General features: G+C 41.2%; 1 protein-coding gene across 2 annotated transcripts in view; it reads right to left on the bottom strand.

Moving 5' to 3' along the window:
- Positions 1-1800: 1800 nt before the first annotated feature.
- tub (TUB bipartite transcription factor) overlaps positions 1801-21623 on the bottom strand; it is a 79120-nt gene continuing 59297 nt past the window's right edge. For both annotated transcript variants that reach the window (XM_010890514.4, XM_010890515.4), the window contains exons 5-12: positions 19476-19628; positions 15848-15969; positions 14689-14880; positions 14222-14334; positions 11179-11293; positions 3898-3996; positions 3620-3791; positions 1801-3474 (exon numbers count right to left, since the gene is read on the bottom strand). In XM_010890514.4, coding sequence (XP_010888816.1) covers positions 3341-3474; positions 3620-3791; positions 3898-3996; positions 11179-11293; positions 14222-14334; positions 14689-14880; positions 15848-15969; positions 19476-19628 — 1100 coding nt within the window. In that variant the 3' untranslated portion in view covers positions 1801-3340. The remainder of the gene's footprint in view (positions 3475-3619; positions 3792-3897; positions 3997-11178; positions 11294-14221; positions 14335-14688; positions 14881-15847; positions 15970-19475; positions 19629-21623) is intronic.

Below are 21623 nucleotides of genomic sequence, written 5' to 3'. Positions count from 1 at the left end.
AAAACACTGTATTTAAATTTGATGTAATTTCAATGGACAGAAAATCTGCTTTTCCAGTGAAAAGAAGGATATTTCTAAGTGACCCCAAACGTTTGAACGGTGGTGTATGTCGGGCATCCTCTGCGGGACTTGCACACACTGCGATTACAATTAGAACCCTAGTCACAATGACAAAGCTGCACTGTGTGGTAGAACATTAGGCCCCCATACCACTCAGAAACCCTGACAATGGCTACTAATATTGTATTAAGGGTAATATTCAAATCAGCTATTTCTACAGTTCAGCAACTACCACACCAATTATTATGTATATAATTGCATCTAAGCCACTGGTTTTCCTTTTAAATAGTATGTACACTACCTCGAGGACACTATGTCCTAGCTGCCCATTATCCATTTGTGACGTGTCACAACCCAGAAGGTTAAATCAGAGCAGGCTTAGTGCAGTGGGTGCATTTGACTGTTCTTTTAATAATGTTTCACTCATTGTAGTTTTATTTCATTATCAGAGAACTGTGTGTATACAATCACTATATTAACCAATGTCCACATTTTACAATACCGTGAAACAGCACTTAAACATGGAATATGTGGAATAAACTGTGGAATTATGGAATAAACGGGCCTTCTTTTTTATTAATGATATTTTTCAGGTATTTTAACTTTATTAAGAGTGATGGAAAACAAAGGGGTAGACAGGGCAACAGGAGAACAGTAGGTCGGGCAAATACTGCGATCACACCCTGGTCTCAGTTGGGGAGCCGTACTGGTGACGTATACCAAGGAGTGTTATCACTACAGTATATCACAGTTGCACATGAAAGGGCCTTGTTTTTTGGACAGAAAGAAAGTATAAAAAAAGCACAGCAGTTTTCTGCACAGATCTCAGCAATCTGACTTTTCTCTTTGACAAATTACTAAGGTACAAGAATATCATGGTTGATTAAAGAAGACAACATTGAGCTGTGTCATCAAAGTTTGTTCTTTGCCATTTGGCCAAGTCTTAATTTTACACTTAATATCCATAAAATATAAAAGTTTCATGTAATTTGAGAAAAGATTTGGCCTCAAGAAGTTTTGAAGAGTAAAACATGGAGAACAAAAATCCTCTGCTATGCCAGATTTATAGAGACTCATATAAATAGAGAATTAGTGATTAGTATGTGTGTTAATACACAAAGGCCTGCTACTATTCTTGCAGTATCTGAGGGGTTTGGTCTGCAATTGTATTGATGGACTGTTAATGTTAGATGAATAAATGAATGCATCTACAAAATACAATGTCCATGGTCTTGTGCCTGGTGCCAATACCTGATACCATGTTTTTTATTCAACCAAAACATACTAACTTGTTAAGTTGATTTGGGCCAAATCTGTGAATCAGATTTCCTTCAGCAAGTTCATAATCTGCCAGTAGGGGGCATATAAAAGACCAGCTTTTAGTAATATTATCCACAAATCAGACTTAACCAACAGAAAAGGGACCAAATCCCTCCAGAAGTGTTTTTCTAGTAGATGGTCAGAGAGGAAGCAGGAAGGACAAAGAAACCCAAGGTCAGAAAGGTCAGGTGCATTACAAAAGCCTTGTCCCAGAGAATATTTGATAGTTAAAGCATACCATTTGATTTAGTCTCCAAAGGCACAATATGTACAGCTATTACCATACTGTAAACTCATAATTAAAGTGCACCATCCTATACATTCTCATACTTGATAGTTTGATATGATGTTTTACACGATGCATGTACAGTGTCATGCCCTTAGTTGACCTTGTCTGTTTATGTTCAATTTACGGTTTTATCCTATGTGTAGGTGTGCCAGATTATCCCTTCAATCATGTTGTGTGCTCCAGGCTCCAAAACTAAGATTAAATGAGTGGAAACAAAGGATAGGCTATTGACTAATTTACGAACAACATATTGAAATGTATAAATAATGAAAACAATATAAGTACATGCAAATGAGTGGATGTTATGTGATGTTAAAATTATTAAAATTAGTGGCGATTAAGTTAGTTTTATCTTAAAATATGTTTTACATTTTAAGCTATTGGTTTACAGTCTATCATTAAACAAGGCAAGAGTGAACATGCCAACCCCATGAATAATGCTCTGCTATGCTGGGCTAATCAGTGTAATTTTGTAAAAGACATGTCATTCATCTAAATGTTGTCAAAATCGAGACACAATCAGAGAAATTGTGTTGGTTAAAGAGAAATCTTCCCTGAGCATGTCTGCCAAATTGTCACTAAGTGACAGGTCAAGAGATTTGTGTCCATTATAGCAGCACTGTGTGGTCAATATTTATGTTCTTTTATATGTAGTGTCTTGACAGTATTTGCAATGTGTCCCAAAGGATGTTACATAAAAATTTTCCCAGACTGATTTATATGCATTTACGCCATGCATTTATGCCAGACCATTCACACATTGTTTTTTAGTGGTCAATGGTGGCCAATTTGTTTAGGTCTTCATAGACCTTTGTCTTTAAATGATTAATTTAACGGAGATTTATTATTTTAGGTGTTTTAATTGGCAGAAAACCCATCATTGCAGCCTTTATGGACTTTATAAAAAGATTTTATAAAATAAATTTGATTGATTGATATGGGCCCTTAGGGTGGAAAATATGTATTGAATTTTATGACTTATGGTACAATGGGGTGAGGGGCATGTTCTTGCAAATTAGCATTTTCAATTATTTGTTATAACGCTATCAGGCCAGCACTGTCTTAAATATCACGGAAAGTATGCAATCCTGTAAGTACGTATAGGAACCGATCCACAGTCCCCTCCCCCAACTAATCGTGGGAGGCAATCATTTATTTACTCTTTCAACCAATTATATTTGAAGATGAAAAATAGTTAGTGTTAGCATTAAAGGTCACACTTATCCAAAAGTAATTAATGGTTAAAGAAATGTTAGAATTCCACAACAGATAAATAATGTAACAGAATTCACTATTACATATGTCATTTAAAACCTATTAAAATGAGCCTTAGGATTCAATGACTAATGGATTAGTCTTTGTGCTTGTCCTGTCCGCTGCTTGACATATCCATATCCAGAATGGAGACTGGAAGAGTTGTGTGGGGCAGCTCGAGACACAGCCAAATACACACAACACGCACGCACGCACGCACTTGCGCCTCCACAGCCTCCATCCACAGCTCCAGCACAATTCCAGGTGGGATTCTCAGACAGTGTAGGGTCTCCAAGGTGACCCGGGATTAACTGCAGCCCTTGGTGAGGAGACTGAAGGGCTAGTGGAGGCCCATTGAGTAGGCCTTCAATAAGGGGCAGGCGGCTTCTCAGGAGGGCAAGGGAGCGAGGATGGCTGCTACTCACAGGCCAGCTTGCTGTCAAAGCTGGAGAGAGCAATGGCAAAGCCTTGGAGGGCACACATAGGGTAGTTGTAGTCCATCGTGAATACATCCTCTGCAACTCGCCCAAACTGCATCACGATGTAGTCAGCTGAATGTGGGATAAAGGAACAGAAAAAGAAGAAATACCTTGATCAATGTTTATTTTAATTCAAGCCTTTACTGTGCTCTGCACTTTGTCTGCAGGCCAAATGGCACCCTATAGTGCACAAAGAATTGACATGCAGCCAGCTCACGGTCATTGTCATGGATGATCTGGAAATTTTTGACTGAGGCCTGAGTGACTCTGCCGTGGAAGTTGAGCACGTAGGACTGTGTGTCGTCGTTCCACACTGGGGTCTTGTTGTGAAGCTCAATTACACTCTCTGTGCTCTTGTTCTGCCAACGCGCCAGCAAAGACTCATGGTCCTGAATATATTTGAGAGTGAAAGAAAGGTAAACCATTATTTAAGGCAACAAGGTGAAACCAAACTGCCAGACTCTTTGAATTTGACAAATACTAGTCTTTGCTTACATTTCGCGGGCAGATGGAGACTCTCTCATGGTCCATGTTCATTCCAGGTATAATGACACTCATTTTACGAGGTCCTTTGAACCCTAAAACATTGGTTTCCTGAAAAGAGTATAGTAGACTTACAGTACAGTCAGAAATCTTAAGTCCCCTGAAACAATGTGAAGCGACGAGACATACAGAATCTCACAAAAGTGAGTACACCCCTCACATTTTTGTAAATATTTGATTATATCTTTTCATGTGAAAACACTTAAGAAATGACACTTTTGCTACTAAGTAGTGAGTGTACAACTTGTATAACAGTGTAAAGTTGCTGTCCCCTCAAAATAACACAACACACAGCCATTAATGTCTAAACCGCTGGCAACAAAAGTGAGTACACCCCTAAGTGAAAATGTCCAAATAGGGCCCAAAGTGTCAATATTTTGTGTGGCCACCATTATTGTCCAGCACTGCCTTAACCCTCTTGTGCATGGACTTCACCAGAGCTTCACAGGTTGCCACTGGAGTCCTCTTCCACTCCTCCATGACGACATCACGGAGCTGGTGGATGTTAGAGACCTTGCGCTCCTCCACCTTCCATTTGAGGATGCCCCACAGATGCTCAATAGGGTTTAGGTCTGGAGACATGCTTGGCCAGTCCATCACTTTTACCCTCAGCTTCTTTAGCAAGGCAGTGGTCATCTTGGAGGTGTGATTGGGGTCATTATCATGTTGGAATACTGCCCTGTGGCCCAGTGTCCAAAGGAAGGGGATCATGCTCTGCTTCAGTATGTCACAGCATATGTTGGCATTCATGGTTCCCTCAATGAACTGTAGCTCCCCAGTGCTGGCAGCACTCATGCAGCCCAAGACCATGACACTCCCACCAACATGCTTGACTGTAGGCAAGATACACTTGTCTTTGTACTCCTCACCTGGTTGCCACCAAAACACGCTTGACACCATCTGAACCAAATAAGTTTTTCTTGGTCTAATCAGACCACAGGACATGGTTCCAGTAATCCATGTCCTTAGTCTGCTTGTCTTTAGCAAATTGTTTGTGGGCTTTCTTGTGCATCATCTTTAGAAGTGTCTTTCTATTGGGACGACAGCCATGCAGACCAATTTGATGCAGAGTGCGGCATATGGTCTGAGCACTGCCAGGCTGACCCCCCCACCCCTTCAACCTCTGCAGAAATGCTAGCAGCACTCATACATCTATTTCCCAAAGACAACCTCTGGGTATGACGCTGAGCATGTGCATTCAACTTCTTTGGTCGACCATGGCGAGGCCTGTTCTGAGTGGAACGTGTCCTGGTAAACCGCTGTATGTTCTTGGCCACAGTGCTGCAGCTCAGTTTCAGGGTCTTGGCAATCTTCTTATAGCCTAGGCCATCTTTATGTAGAGCAACAATAATTTTTTTCCGATCCTCAGAGAGTTCTTTGCCATTAGGTGCCATATTGAACATCCAGTTACCAGTATGAGGGAGTGTGAGAGCGATAACACCAAATTTAACACACCTGTTCCCCATTCACACCTGAGACCTTGTAACACTAACGAGTTGCATGACACTGGGAGGGAAAATGGCTAATTGGGCCTAATTTTGACATTTTCACTTAGGGGTGTACTCACTTTTGTTGCCAGCGGTTTAGACATTAATGGGTGTGTGTTGAGTTATTTTGGGGGGACAGCAAATTTACACTGTTATACAAGTTGTACACTCACTACTTTACATAGTAGCAAAGTGTCATTTCCTCAGTGTTGTCACATGAAAAGATATAATCAAATATTTGCAAAGATGTAAGGGGTGTACTCACTTTTGTGAGATTCTGCATCTGTTCATTTGTTTGGAGGAAATAAATACTTTATAACATTGAAGTAAACAAAAACACATGAACACAATGAAAATAACCCAATAACCCAAATGAAAATCTTATTTTGTATAGCTTCACTTGGACTACAAAACTGAAGCACTTTGCTTTGGCTGTTTTTCATGTTGTCCTGTGAGGGTGGTGTCATCTGCAGACTTCAGGGGCTTGACAGAGTGACGGCTGGAGGTGCAGCTGTTGGTGTACAGGGAAAAGAGTAGGGGGGACAGGACACAGCCTTGAGGGGAGCTGGTGCTGATGGTCAGGGGGTCCAACAGGTGCTTCCCCAGCCTCACATGCTGCCTCCTGTTGGACAGGAAGTGATCTACTTGCATGTGAACTCGGGCACTCCCAGTTGGGATTGCTTGCCTTGGAGCAAAGTGGGAATTATGGTGTTGAATGCGAAACTGAAGTCAACAAACAGGATTCTGGCGTAAGTTCCAGGGGAGTCCAGATGCTGGAGGATGAAGTTAAGAGGCATGTTGACCCTATCGTCCACAGACCTGTTGGCTCTGTAGGCAAACTGCAGTGGGTCTAGTAGAGGATCAGTGATGGTCTTGAGGTGGGACAGCACAAGGCGCTCAAATGACTTCATAAACACAGAGGTTAGTGCGACAGGTCTGTAGTCATTTAGTCCTGTGATCCTTGGCTTTTTGGGGACTGGGATGGTGATGGAGGAGTTGAACCAGGCTGGGATGCAGCACGTATCCAGTGATATGTTGAAGATGTCAATAAACATAGCAGAATGCTGAGTGCATTAGGGTGGATGGGGAGACACCATCAGGCCCTGCTGCTTTGCAGGGGTTCTTTCTTTTGAATAGTGTGTTAACGTCCCCCTCCAGGATTCCATTGTAGTGGCACAGGTGGGGACAATTGGGATGGGTGATTGTGAATGGTCCCCAGTGGTGGGGGGTTGATGTTGATGGCTGGACACAGGTAGAAGTTATGTTGTCAGGACTGCCCTTTTGTCTTTCAAATCTGCAGTATAACTCATTCAGGTCGTTGGCAAGTTGCAGGTCTTTAATAGATTAGGGGGATTTAGGTTTTGTAGTTGGTAATCTATTGGAGGCCTCTCCAAACAGTAGCAGAGTCGTTGGTCAAGATCTGTTGTCTTAATTTCTCCCCATACAGGCGCTTGATTTCCTTCACTGCCTTACCAAAGCAGTATGTAGCCTCTCTGTACCTGTCTCTGTCCCCACTCCTGAACGCCTCCTCCTTTACAGAATGCAGCCATTTGAGTTTGGCTGTGAACCAGGGTTTGTCGTTGTTGTAGCTCATCTTGGTCAGAGTTGGTACGCAGCTGTCACAGAAGCTGATGTATGATGTCACAGCATCGGTGTACTCATCCAGACTATTAGTGGCAGACCAAAACATTTCCCAATCAGTGCATCCCAGACATACACACATATCCTCTGTTGCTTCACTGCTCCACATTTTTATTAACATTCGCACACAGGCTTAGAAAGTTAAAATTTTTGCCAATCATTTTTGTCAATCATATTTGATTACTAATCTCTCAAACACAGACAGTGCAGGCAAATTGCCCCGCAAAACACAGACCCTAATGGCTAATCAGCAAGCAGGTTTTGAACCCCTGTCTTTCAATGTTGCACTTAACTACAATAAAGAGACTTTACCACTGAGCCATTTAAGGGCCCCTTAATGTTTTCACTTAAGTATGGCATCTTATGATATGAGGTATTCATGTAAGCGTTACAAATGACCAAAGGGGATACACTTTAGCGCAAGACCTCATGTGATTTACAGTTTTGTGTTCTGTATTACAGATGGTTTCTTTCTTCAAAGTATTTCAGGACACAACCACTACAGAAAGATTTAATTAATAGGTTCCTAAGAATCTGCTGCTATTTCATGATTCACAAGTTTCTGTAGTTTTCAAGTTACATGGGTTGCTGGGCATGCAAAGCTTCCATACATGTGTTTCATGAGTAGTTTTACCTAAGACAGTCTAGCCAAAAGCTATGATGCTGAACAAGGGCTTGAATAAAACCTGTTACAATGGTGCAATAATTTGGTGCCTGACCTTTAGCGGGGAGTGTGTGAATATTTGAAAGACCAAACAGTGTATAGATCCACATGATATGTTTCATTATAATACTGTGGGCTCGTGTGGTTTTGTTCCAGAAGAAAGCCAATTTCCCTACGTTGAGGGCTATTATAATTTCAGACAAATATTCTAACATGAGCGTGCCATTCTGCAGCCCAACATGTACATTCCTTCTGCCTAAGAACAACCCTCAGCTGTGACGTATTGGTATATAGAGGTCTGGAAATAATTGGACAATGACACAAGTTTTGTTATTTTGGCTGTTTACCAAAATATATTCAAGATACAGTGAAATAATGGATTTGGCTTGTGGTGCAGTCTCTCAGCTTTAATTAAAAGATATTTATATTGGAGTAAGGGTTTAGGAATTACAGCTGTTTAATATGTAGCCCCCTCTTTGACTATTGACTCAAAAGCAGTTTCATGGACAGATGTGGGCTATTCCTTCATTATTTCGTCATCAATTAAGCAGCTAAAAGGTCTGGAGTTGATTCCAGGTGTGGCATTTGCATTTGGAAGCTGTTGCTGTGATCCCACAACATGTGGTCTAAGGAGTGCTCAGTGCAAGTGAAACAGGCCATCCTTACACTGCAAAAAAATAAACATCAGAGGGATAGCAGGAACATTAGGAGTGGCCAAATCAATTGGCAGACAATTTGCATTCTTCTGCACAAAAGCTGCTCTTGGACTTTCTAGCACGACAATGAACCTAAGCACAAGGCTAAGTTGACCTTCCAGTGGTTACATCAGAAAAAGGTGAGGGTTCTGGAATGGCCATCACAGTCTCATGACCTTAATAACATTGAGCCAATCTGGGGAGATCTCAAACGTGCGTTTCATACAAGACGACCAAAGACATGTTTTGCCTGCTCACTCATGTTTTCTTTACAAATGGTACATATATTACCAACACTCCAAGGGTATGCTAACTTTTGAGCACAACTGTACATTTCAGTCCCTGAAATTAGGGGACTGTATATGAAAATTGTTGCAATTCCTAAACGTTTCATATGATATTTTTCTTCAACCCCTTGAATTAAAGCTGAAAGTCTGCACTTCAATTACATCTCGGTTGTTTCATTTCACATCCATTGTGGTGACGTACAGAGGCAAAATTATGAAAATTGTGCCAGTGTCCAAATATCAAAAGAAAAGCACATTTTTCCATTAAAATAAAATAAAATGTATCAGAAATACGGTGTAGACATTGTGAATGTTGTAAATGACTATTGTACCTGGAAACGGCTGATTTTCAACGGAATATCTACATAGTTTGACCCCACATTTAAACGGTTGTGTACACTCACCTAAAGGATTATTAGGAACACCATACTAATACTGTGTTTGACCTCCTTTCGCCTTCAGAACTGCCTTAATTCTATGTGGCATTGATTCAACAAGGTGCTGAAAGCATTCTTTAGAAATGTTGGCCCATATTGATAGGATAGCATCTTGCAGTTGATGGAGATTTGTGGGATGCACATCCAGGGCACGAAGCTCCCGTTCCACCACATCCCAAAGATGCTCTATTGGGTTGAGATCTGGTGACTGTGGGGGCCATTTCAGTACAGTGAACTCATTGTCATGTTCAGGAAACCAATTTGAAATGATTTGAGCTTTGTGACATGGTGCATTATCCTGCTGGAAGTTGCCATCAGAGGATGGGTACATGGTGGTCATAAAGGGATGGACATGGTCAGAAACAATGCTCAGGTAGGCCGTGGCATTTAAACGATGCCCAATTGGCACTAAGGGGCCTAAAGTGTGCCAAGAAAACATCCCCCACACCATTACACCACCACCACCAGCCTGCACAGTGGTAACAAGGCATGATGGATCCATGTTCTCATTCTGTTTACGCCAAATTCTGACTCTACCATCTGAATGTCTCAACAGAAATCGAGACTCATCAGACCAGGCAACATTCTTCCAGTCTTCAACTGTCCTAATTTTGGTGAGCTCGTGCAAATTGTAGCCTCTTTTTCCTATTTGTAGTGGAGATGAGTGGTACCCGGTGGGGTCTTCTGCTGTTGTAGCCCATCCGCCTCAAGGTTGTGCGTGTCGTGGCTTCACAACTGCTTTGCTGCATACCTCAGTTGTAACGAGTAGTTATTTCAATCAAAGTTGCTCTTCTAACAGCTTGAATCAGTCGGCCCATTCTCCTCTGACCTCTAGCATCAATAGGGCATTTTCGCACACAGGACTGCCGCATACTGGATGTTTTTCCCTTTTCACACCATTCTTTGTAAACCCTAGAAATGGTTGTGCGTGACAATCCCAGTAACTGAGCAGATTGTGAAATACAGCCCGTCTGGCACCAACAAACATGCCATGCTCAAAATTGCTTAAATCACCTTTTTTTCCCATTCTGACGTTCAGTTTGGAGTTCAGGAGATTGTCTTGACCAGGACCACACCCCTAAATGCATTGAAGCAAATGCCATGTGATTGGTTGATTAGATAAGTGCATTAATGAGAAATTTAACAGGTGTTCCTAATAATCCTTTAGGTGAGTCTATATCGCATCTTCTCAGGCCTTATAGCATTTAACACTTCTTTACAAAGCAACTTACAGTTGTCCCTGCATATATTACATTGGGTGGTATCGGGAATGTACTTTCACATTATGGCTGTATATGAATGCATCATATAAAGCCTTAATTAAGGCATCCTTAAGCTACCATTCATAAATCACGTTAGCAGGCTTTGTCGAATATGGCATTAGTGATAATATTGAAAAGTTGTTACATTTGTGCATCCTTTATAATGCATGAAATAGTTGCATTATAAGCATGACATATTAAGCATTATAGATGCTTTGTAACACATTTATGTAATGATTAGGAACTCATTAAAAATGCATTCTAAAGGCTTTACAAAGTTTTTATAAGATTTATGTAATTTAAGAGTTATGGACACTACTGTACACTTTGGTACAATCCTCTGAATAATACAATAAGTCAACCACAGTATGAGCCTTTTATTGATCATCTCTCAGATAAAGCGTAGACATTTGCAGGTTGAGCACTATATGTCCTCATGCTCCAACACTCATGTTCTGTAGCTTTGCTTACTAACCCCCTTACATTGAATGGATCATTCACCCTGGTTTGCTTCTTCTGTTTATGTGTCTGACATCCATGTCTTCCCAGATTAAGGCACTAGTATGAAAGACTACCAGTTAGGTCCTAATGTCAGAGAGTAGCTCTCTGTGTGTCGTCTCTAGGCCCAATTTATGGATTTGGCCTGCCTCTCGTGTGTCCGACGCACCATGTCTCCCCAGACTAAGGCATTGCCAATTAGCTATGGGCCTGAAAGTATCTCTATGTTTGTATCTGACTAACACACAACAGAAGGACTCACATAGCAGATGGCTGCCAGCTCCTGCCGCAGGTTAGTTGCCTCTAGGCTGGAGGTGGTCTTCCCAGGGTTCTGTCCACTGTCATATACTGTAAACTTGGTCCCCATCAGGTTGGACCTGCGTAGAAGAGAAAACACACCAAGCTTTACAGAGAGACTAGGTGAGTCTGTCATAACGAGATAAGGAGCCATGGAGACAGATGAAGGCAATGACCATTATTCCTAATCAGCACATCCTTCAATCATACTTAATGAGCAGACAAACAGCTATGCTAATCACTACTATACATTTTATATCCATCACAATCGTTATCCTCTTAAATGATTCCACAATTTACCAGTCATTTAAAAGTCACCAACTCTTTTGAAATTCACAATTACAGTGTTAATCATGACAATAAATAACAGTATGGCAGTAAAGTAACAGCTGATGAATCATCTGCACTACTAGGTTGAATAATGTCTTGTCTGTTAATTCCTCCACTTGAATCACAACTGTAGACCATTTTAGCCCATTGGATGACTCTTAAAGGTCAAATGAGAGGTTGGGAGCTCATCTATGCGGCTTGTTCATGACTCTCATTGGCGATAGGTCAGCTAATTATTTAAATTCAACTCTTCTTCAGTCAAGTGTTACTCTGATTTATATGGCTTTAGAGTAGCTGATAAACTTGATTCTTGAAGAATTTAGCCTGCAATCTTGAGCGATTATGAATTGGGCTGATACTTTCCATCTGCATTCAATCAAGAATGAGATTCAATGCCAGCCCTGTGAATATGCATAGAAAAAAAACTTCCATTCAATCAAATAAGCCTCCCATCAGGGACATAGCCCACTTGTTTTGGTATGTGTTTGTACATTGTTTGAAATAAATATAGCAATAGGTCCCATTTCACTTTATTAAAATTATGCAGCCATTGATTTCTATATTAGCCTCTCATTACAAAAAGGTTATCAGACATTGGGCAGCAATCTGGTCTGAAGATATGCCCTCCAGTGCTGAAAGAAGATGCTGGGAAATGTATCAGGCATCAGCAATTGTACTCCAAGTTGGGTATGTCTGATTGAGTGTATTTCTGAATTTTAGAGGAACAGTTGATGCAAGATATTGGGTGAGGGTTTATTTGTCGATACATGAAACTGTGCTTTGTTATTCCATGAACCCAAACAATGTCTGTAAAGACAATAGTAACACAAGGAATTTCAATTAAGTAGTGACACCCTTAACCTTACATTTTTATTATGTTAAAGAATTAAGAACTGATCAACGTTTTTGTAAATGTGTACCAATTTATTTAATGTACATAAAAATTCAAACCCTTTATCCATTACTTTTTAGATGCAAATTCGAGTGGCAATCCCAGCTTAGAAACTTCTTAGAGATGTCTTTGCACATCTGGATTTTGTCAGTTTCTCACACACTTCCTTTCTTCCTTCCTGGTGTAACATTTTTGGAGGATCTGAGGGCTCAGGCCAAATCTGTTCAGCTTCGTATGAGGGAACAGGCACTGATATCCTTTCTTCCCAATTGTCTTTGTGTGTAGATCGTCTTAGTTTATTATTGATGTGGACACCAAGGAACTTGAAGATCTCTACCTACTCCACTTTAGCCCTGTCAGTGGACTTTCCTGTAGTCTACATTCAGCTTCTTTGTCCTGCTGATGTTGAGGGACCACACTGCCAGGTCCCTGGCCTCCTCCATACATGCTGTTTTGTCAGGCCAAAATGTGATAAGGGTGTTGGAGTCATAGATGGAGTTCTGGGTGAACAAGGACTGTTAACAGTGGCTGGTTGCAGACAATTGTCCACTTCAATGAGATCCTGTGCAAATGTCATAATGCATTTGATTTGAGAGGATGAAAATAAACTAAGAAACACTAATCCCTCTACACCTCTGGCCAGGCCATGTTCGATAAAATTCAGAGCCACTCTCTGTGGAGCCACTGTACTGTGTCAGAGCAGATGCCATCTCTAAGGACCCCTTATGTCATTGCCTTCTTGGAAATCAGAGCCTGGAGCCTTTGCAATATAATATACTAACAGACAGAGAGCAGACAGTGCATATGCGGACAGCATGTGAATGTGCATGCGTACAAATGTAGCAGGAGCAGTTTTTACCGGCATGGATTTCAATGACGTTTGTCCAAATATTATCTAATTGTAATGGGAATATATGTTTCAAAACAGTTTGTCTCTATATAGGGCATCTAGTGGTTCTTAGTACACCCTCTCTTGGTATAACATGGTATTGACTTCTGGTAAATTAAACAGAGTTGTGACTACAGTATTTTCATATTCAGGGTCTGGAAACTGCTTTAATAGCATGAACAAGTATGTACTTTTATTATTACCAGACAACCAACATCAGTAAATGTGACACTCGCCTGAACCCCATCTTCTGCCTATCTGTGTGATTCCACTAACAGCTGTCAAGAATGAAGGAAAGGAGGGATTACACATAAAAATGTACAAAGCTGATGAATTCAAACGATGTAGATATACTGTCGTTCATGCAGACCCACACACACGTCCATGGGGAGCATTACCCATTTGGAGAGATTGTCTGCTTGCCCTGTAGCAGTGTCCCTCTCCCTTCTCCAGTCTGCTCACTGGGTAAGGCCCTCTGTCCCTGTTTTAATGAAACCTGTCTTGCCAACACGTAGTTGCTTCCTCATCCCAATAACTAGGACAGGTGAATGCTCAAACAGAAGTAATGAATCTAATTACTTAGGCTTCTACAGGAGAGCTGCCAGGTGTGGTCTTACATAGCCTCTAAATTCATTACAGCATGTAGCAAACAGCACATTAATTCAGCGCCTCCAAATAGGCAAACGTCATTCAAGAGAATGCCATTTAAGTTGACAGATAGGTACGAGCATGCACTCAGCAGTTAGCTTTACACTGTAGTAACAACTCTACCCACAGTCCTACAGTCTGAAAAAGAAACAAACATCTAATGTGGATTTCGCATAATCCTGTTTGATTTTATTGGGAAAATGTTAGCTGCAGCCTGCCTTCAGAAAAAACAGTTACAGATTTTCTCACCTCAGCTTTCCAATGAAACTCTCCCCACCTCGAGACAAGTCGGTGGGATCGATGGAGATGAGGTAATTAGATGTTTTGCTCTTCTTTCTCTTTCTTCCGGCTAACAGGAACACCTATGGTAAGAACCAATCCAATTTGCAAAGCAAAACATCAGCACCATCATTAATCCATGGCACAGAAAAACCTAAATTAGCACAATCTAACAAGCTGCAATACAAAATAAATGTCCTTCCTTTCACAGTCTGTCATAGTTCATTGGCTGTGCAAATTCACCAGATTACAACACACGGATAATCACTATTTTTATCAGCTAACCACATCGTATGTTACAAAAAATTGGCTCAACCAATAGCCTCAACAGTTGGTTGATGGAAGCACTAAGTCAGAGCAGGGAAAACAACCATGGGACCACATAAAAGTCTTTGCATTGATAATTATTTATCCCAATTATTTAGCTCTTCACTCACCTTCTTTCCATCCTCCCTCTCCAGGTGCAGATAGTAGGTAGGGTACATGCCTCTGTCCATGCCCTTCTTGTCTCTGGTAATCCTGCACTTCACGGTAACCCCCTGAGGGGCTGGCCTCAGGGTGAACTCCTCCAGGTCGTCCACGTCCACGGCCGGGTCGTTGATGGGAGGGGTGGAGGCTGAGGCTGCCTCCTGAGGGAAACACACACAGTCCATCAGCCCAGGTCATGTTGAAAACATCTGATTAAAAAACAGGTAGCTCTTCTGCTTTCCTTCCATTTTAAAGGGATAATGGTCATTGTAAAACATCCATTGAGGGACAGAAAAAAACATTGGCACATTGTGTCTAAAACCTGAAAGCTGTGTAAACACCATCTGGGTTTCAGCAGGGGGTTAGCAAAACATAATTGACAACCAAACTGATCATACAGTGTCTCAGCAGAGTGGTGGCGTGGCCAGGTGCTCAGGGAAGCTACTAATGTCAGGAGCCTTACTAAAGCCCACAATGAACTACAGAGTGATTTCCAATGAACCTCTTCGAATCACAACTACATCGCCTTACTTCCTTCCTGACTACCTCTGACTCAGTCAGCCAGAAAGCAAAAATAGAATGTTTTCACACCACAGGATTCAACTATTCATACAAACAATAATTAATAATCATTTCAGCATGTGACAAGTCAGAAATACCAGAGTTCCTAACTTCTGTCTTGATAATGTGCCATTATGTGGGCTGTCATTTGTCTTTTCAGGGGGCCATTTAAATAGCATTTTAAAACTGTGTGGGCTAGTATGTAATCAGGACAATTATAATCAGCTAACAAAGAGTTCCCCTTTCCTTCTTTCAAATTGATTTATTAGGCAGGTTTGATTTTGAGATACAGGGAAAAACGATTTACATATAAAAATTACAGCACAAACTATATATTAGATTACAGCACAAACTAAGATAATACACATAAAGAGGAATAGATTAATAATTATGTAGGCCACAACAAAAAGCTGCTCTATCCCCACTGCCCAAATGGATTAATAATGGCTGACTAAGCACCGCTAAGCAGAGAAAGAAAGCAAACAGAGGGTGCATTAGTGCACAGTGTGTAAAGGCTCCGTCAGGGACCAGGAATCGATAATGACCACAGCGTATCAGGTCAAGTACCTTGCAGGACTTCTTGCTGGTGGCAGATCCTGGTCTTGTGTTACTGTTGAGCTGGGAGGAACTGGAACTGACTTCATCGTCATCATCCTCCTCCTCATCAAAGTTCATACTACTAGAAATACCTTTGCAAACAGAAAATACACAATGAGCAATAGATTGTGTTGCCGTGAATACAGATGAACAAAAAAGCACTCAAAATGCATGTGGCATTGCACATCTTGGAAACAACACACAGGACCACAGAAACACAAGCCTCTGTTCTAAAATATCAGTCACTGCTCTTTTTATGGAGAGGTTTTGATTCACTTCAGTGAGACAGGGGGAGTGCTGGGTAGTGCCCAATCTGTGTGTAGCTCTTTCAAGAGCTGTGAAAAGCTCTCAATACACACCTTTAGATAACGCTTAAAGAGGCACAGTGTAGAATCCTACATCTAACATTTACAAGACTGAATTGGGGGGGGGGGGGGGTACAGTACTGCATGTTTCTAAAACCAGTATGAACAGATTAACAGGTCAATAAAAACGGACAGACCAGCTAGAAATGTTCTCTTGGGGAATATCTCAGGATTTGAAACATGAATTTGAAACATTCCCTGCTGATCTGGGCATTTATACTAGTAGTACAGTAAACGTTATTTTCTACTCGTGAAACAGAGAGTGAGAGAGAGAAAAAGAGGGAGAGAAATTCACTATCACAGGAAAGCGTATTAGTCTCAGGAGTACTATTGATGCTTTTTAAAATGCCTTTTACATATCTTTTTAATTTATAGAGGAAAGGTGGTGGGTAAGGAGGAGAGTGCCAAAATAGCAGTAGGACGACACTGAAGCCATGCTGCAACCACGTACTGTACCCCACCACTTGAGCCACATTTTGTTGTATTATCGACTTCAAAAAAGTCGATAATATCTAGATATTGAGCCAATTGATTGAAGCAACAAACAACTCTGTATTCAGTACTTTGTTGAAGCACCTTTGGCAGTGATCAGAGCTTTGGGTCATTCTGGCTATGCCTATACCAGTTGGGCATGTAACAATCAGAGCTTCGGGTCAGTTTCTCCCTTCATTTCTTGATCCTATGAAGCTCTGCAAATTGGGATTGGGGATGGATGGAGAGGACCTGTGAACTGCAATCTTTAGGTCCCCATAAAGACATTCAATGGAGATTAAGTCCTGGCTTTACAGTAGCTCTCGACTCAAGGATATTTACAGACTTGATCTGAAGACAATCCAGCATTCAGCGCTGTCTTGGCTGTGTACTTTTGTTTGCTGTCATGCTGAAAGATGAATCTTCACCCCAGTCTGTACTCTTTGGATCCGGTTCTCTTCAAGAACCGCTCTGTATTTTGCTCACTTCATCCCTCCAACAATCCTGACATGTCTCCCATTCCCTGCCGCTGAGAAGCATCCCATAGCATGATGCTCCCACCACAATGATTCACTATAGGGACGGTATTAGCTAGGTTATAATCAAAACCTTGTTGTCACCAGATACAGCACTTAGCATTCAGGCAGTCTGCAGTCTTCAGTCTTATCAGACCAGATAATGTTTTTCTCATGGTCCTTGAGGTAGAATGGCATACACATTTTACTTAGGAGTGTCTTCTGTTTAGGCCACCTACATTATAACCTTCCCCAGATCAATGCCTCTACATAAATCTGTCTCTGGGATCTACGAAGAGTTTCATGGACTTGACGACTTTATTGTTTTTTGTTCTGACATGTACTGTGAAGTGTGAGAGCTTATACAAAGATATACAGGTGCTGGTCATAAAATTAGAATATCATCAAAAAGTTGATTTATTTCAGTAATTCCATTCAAAAAGTGAAACTTGTATAATGTATACATTCATTCCACACAGACTGATATATTTCAAGTGTTTATTTCTTTTAATTTTGATGATTATAACTGACAACTAATGAAAAACCCAAATTCAGTATCTCAGAAAATTTGAATATTGTGAAAAGGTTCAATATTGAAGACACCTGGTGCCACACTCTAATCAGCTAATTAGCCCAAAACACCTGCAAAGGCCTTTAAATGGTCTCTCAGTCTAGTTCTGTAGGCAAGAGAATCATGGGGAAGACTGCTGACATGACAGCTATCCAAAAGACGACCATTGACACCTTGCACAAGGAGGGCAAGACACAAAAGGTCATAGCTAAAGTGGCTGGCTGTTCACAGAGCTCTGTGTCCAAGCACATTAATATAGAGGCAAAGGAAAGGAAAAGATGTGGTAGAAAAAAGTGTACAAGCAACAGGGATAACCGCACCCTCGAGAGGATTGTGAAACAAAACCCATTCAAAAATGTGGGGGAGATTCACAAAGAGTGGACTGCAGCTGGAGTCAGTGCTTCAAGAACCACCACGCACAGACGTATGCAAGACATGGGTTTCAGCTGTCGCATTCTTTGTGTCAAGCCACTCTTGAACAAGACACAGCGTCAGAAGCGTCTCGCCTGGTCTAAAGACAAAAAGGACTGGACTGCTGCTGAGTTATGTTCTCTGATGAAAGTACATTTTGCATTTCCTTTGGAAATCAAGGTCCCAGAGTCTGGAGGAAGAGAGGAGAGGCACAGAATCCACGTTGCTTGAAGTCCATTGTAAAGTTTCCACAGTCAGTGATGGTTTGGGGTGCCATGTCATCTGCAGGTGTTGGTCCACTGTGTGGACCTGGGCTCTCATAACACCTAAGCAGTGCCACAGACTGATCGACTCCATGCCACGCCCCATTGCTGCAGTAATTCAGGTAAAAGGAGCCCCAACTAAGTATTGAGTGCTGTACATGCTCATACTTTTCATGTTCATACTTTTCAGTTGGCCAACATTCCTTTTTTTTTAAATCCTTTTTTTGTATTGGTCTTAAGTAATATTCTAATTTTTGGAGATACTGAATTTGGGATTTTCATTAGTTGTCAGTAATAATCATCACAATTAAAAGAAATAAACATTTGAAATATATCAGTCTGTGTGTAATGAATGAATATAATATACAAGTTTCATTTTTTGAATGGAATTACTAAAATAAATCAACTTTTTGATGATATTCAAATTTTATGACCAGCACCTGTATATAGGTGTGTGCCTTTCAAAATCACGTCCATTCAGTTGAATTTGCAACAGGTTGACTCAAGTTCTTAAGATATCTCAAATATTAAAGTTGAACATTTTCAATAGACAACTTGCTGTTGCTTTGTCATTATGGGTTATTGTACATAGATTGATGTCTTTAATCAATAATGAATTAACTCTATAACAACAAACTGCAGAGAAAGCGAAGGTGTCTGAATACTTTCCGAAGACTGTAGCTGCATCGGAAGAATCAGCTTGGACCACTGGACAACCCTAGGCATCATTTTGATATTCTTAATGAGGTGTTATTCATGATGTTAAAAGCACCATGTCACTGCTCAGGCAACAAACCCAGAGGAAACGAGACCTCTGTTTGACTGGTCTTATTGTACATTAAATATGAGTTTCCTCCAATATCATCATTATAAAACAATAGCTGATATGCTTGATTAGAGAGGTCCTCTTCATTCTTCCCTGTGTTTCAGACTAATCAAAGCAAAACTGCACATGAACATACATTACCCTGGAGGGCAGGAAGAAGCCTAGACAATGGATACCTTTCTTCAGCATGGTGACTCTCAGGTCCTGTTTGCCCTGTGGCTGAGCGTTGATCACGGTGTTCCCCTCATTCCCCTCCTCCACATATGAGTGACCCACCGTCAGGATCTGGATCTGACCCTCTTCCTGGAAGGATGTGGGCCCCTCAAGTCCTGTCACACCACCACACCCAATAAGTCCCATCAGGATTAGACCAATTCTCCCCATCAACCCCATTGGAATCACACCACCACAGAGGTGCAAATTTTTGGTTACTTCATGATTCCATGTGATATTTAACAGTATTGATCTCTTAAAATATGAGAACTATAAAAATACCCTTGAATGAGTAGATGTGTCCCAACTTTTGACTGGTATTATATGGTGTAAATATGAGGCTTTTATATAGATATCTGTAACTAGTATAGACACAGACGGGCCGAAACATTATGAACACCTGCCTAATATTCTGTTGTTCCTCCGCGTGCCGCCGAAACAGTGGCAACCCACCGAGGCATGGACTCTACAAGACCCCCTGAATGTGTCCGGTGATATCTGGCATCAAGAAATGTGCAGCAGATTCTTCAAGTCCTGTAAGTTGTGAGGTGGAGCCGCCATGGATCAGACTTGTTGGTACAGCACATCCCACTGATGCTCAAACGGATTGAGATCTGGACAACATCTTGAACTCCTCATCATGTTCCTCAAACCATTCCCGAACAACGTGTATCGTGCGGCAGGGTGCCTTATCCTGCCGAAAGAGGCCCCTGCCATCAGGGAATACCATTAACATGAAGGGGTGTACCTGGTCTGCAACAATGTTTAGGTAGGTGGCACGTGTCAAACTGATATCCACATGAATGCCCATACCTAGGGTTTCCCAGCAGAACATTGCCGAGCATCATACTGCCTTCACAGGTTTCTCGTCTTCCCACAATGCATCCTGAAAGCCATCACTTCCCCAGGTATATGGACCATACATACGCAGCCGACCATGTGATGGTAAAGGAAATGGGACTCATCGGACCAGGCGACCCTCTTTTACGCGCCAAAATCCAATTCTGATGCTCACATGCCCTTTGCAGGAGCTTTCGACAATGGACAACATGGTGTGTTGTGACACATTCCTCCCATAACCATCATTAAAATGTTCTGTGACTCTTCAACCACAGTAGACAGTTCTGTCGGTTTGGACCAGACAGCGTAGCCTTCATTGACCTGACCTTGACATGTGCCCTTTTTAGGAGATAATCAATGTTATTTGCTCCACCTGTGAGTGGTCATAATGTTCTGGCTCATCAGTGTAACATTACCAGTCAAGTTTGGACATACTAACCCATTCAAGTGAATGACTGTATGTGAGTGCATGCATTTTATTTATGTATTCCAATATATCTTTTGGGGGGGATTGGAATCCCATTAAAAGCTTAGTGGAAAAAACAAAGACAATGAACAAGTAAATCAAGAGTACAAAGAACAAACTGAGATGGCAGACGGTCTTGTATCCTGTTGCGTATATGTCACTTATCTTCCTTACAAGGAAGTGGGATTCCCTTAAGCCTGGAATCTTGCATATCATTCAAAGACTGTGGAAGTGAACCATCTGGCTCACGACACTATGGACGGCTGAGTAACCCAGGCTAGGTAACAATCTGAATGAAACTCCAACACATCCATCATAGGAAATCAATAATATGATATAAATGTTTTCCCAGTACAGTATTTCAGTCTTGAGGAGAGGTTTCCTGCATTATTGCGACCTATAACTATAAGCTATATATATTTTAAGACACTGATTATGGAAACTTAGAAGCAAAGAAAGACAATAAAGTGAGAAACAAACCACAATTTGCTTATTCTGTTTCAATTCATGCTGCTGAAGTCTGTTTCGAAGACAACACACATTTAAGCAGGCACTTATTTCTTTCCTTGGTATACAGCCAGGACCGGCTCCTCTAAGAACTCTGATTAGATTTTTGATAGACTTAGTATCAGAGTACATGTTTTGCTTCTCTGTAAGGGCAGCCTTATTAGGTTTAGAACCACATGGCATTTGTCCCCAGAGACACAAAAACACAAAACACTAAATCTAATTCTAAAAGGATGAGAATGAGAGACCAGCGTATACATGAAGGTAACTGATGCAGCATGGGAAGCATCTTAAAATT

This window comes from Esox lucius, chromosome 2, assembly GCF_011004845.1.
Source record: "Esox lucius isolate fEsoLuc1 chromosome 2, fEsoLuc1.pri, whole genome shotgun sequence".
Taxonomy (NCBI): domain Eukaryota; kingdom Metazoa; phylum Chordata; class Actinopteri; order Esociformes; family Esocidae; genus Esox; species Esox lucius.
This window is presented reverse-complemented; position numbering and strand designations above follow the sequence as displayed.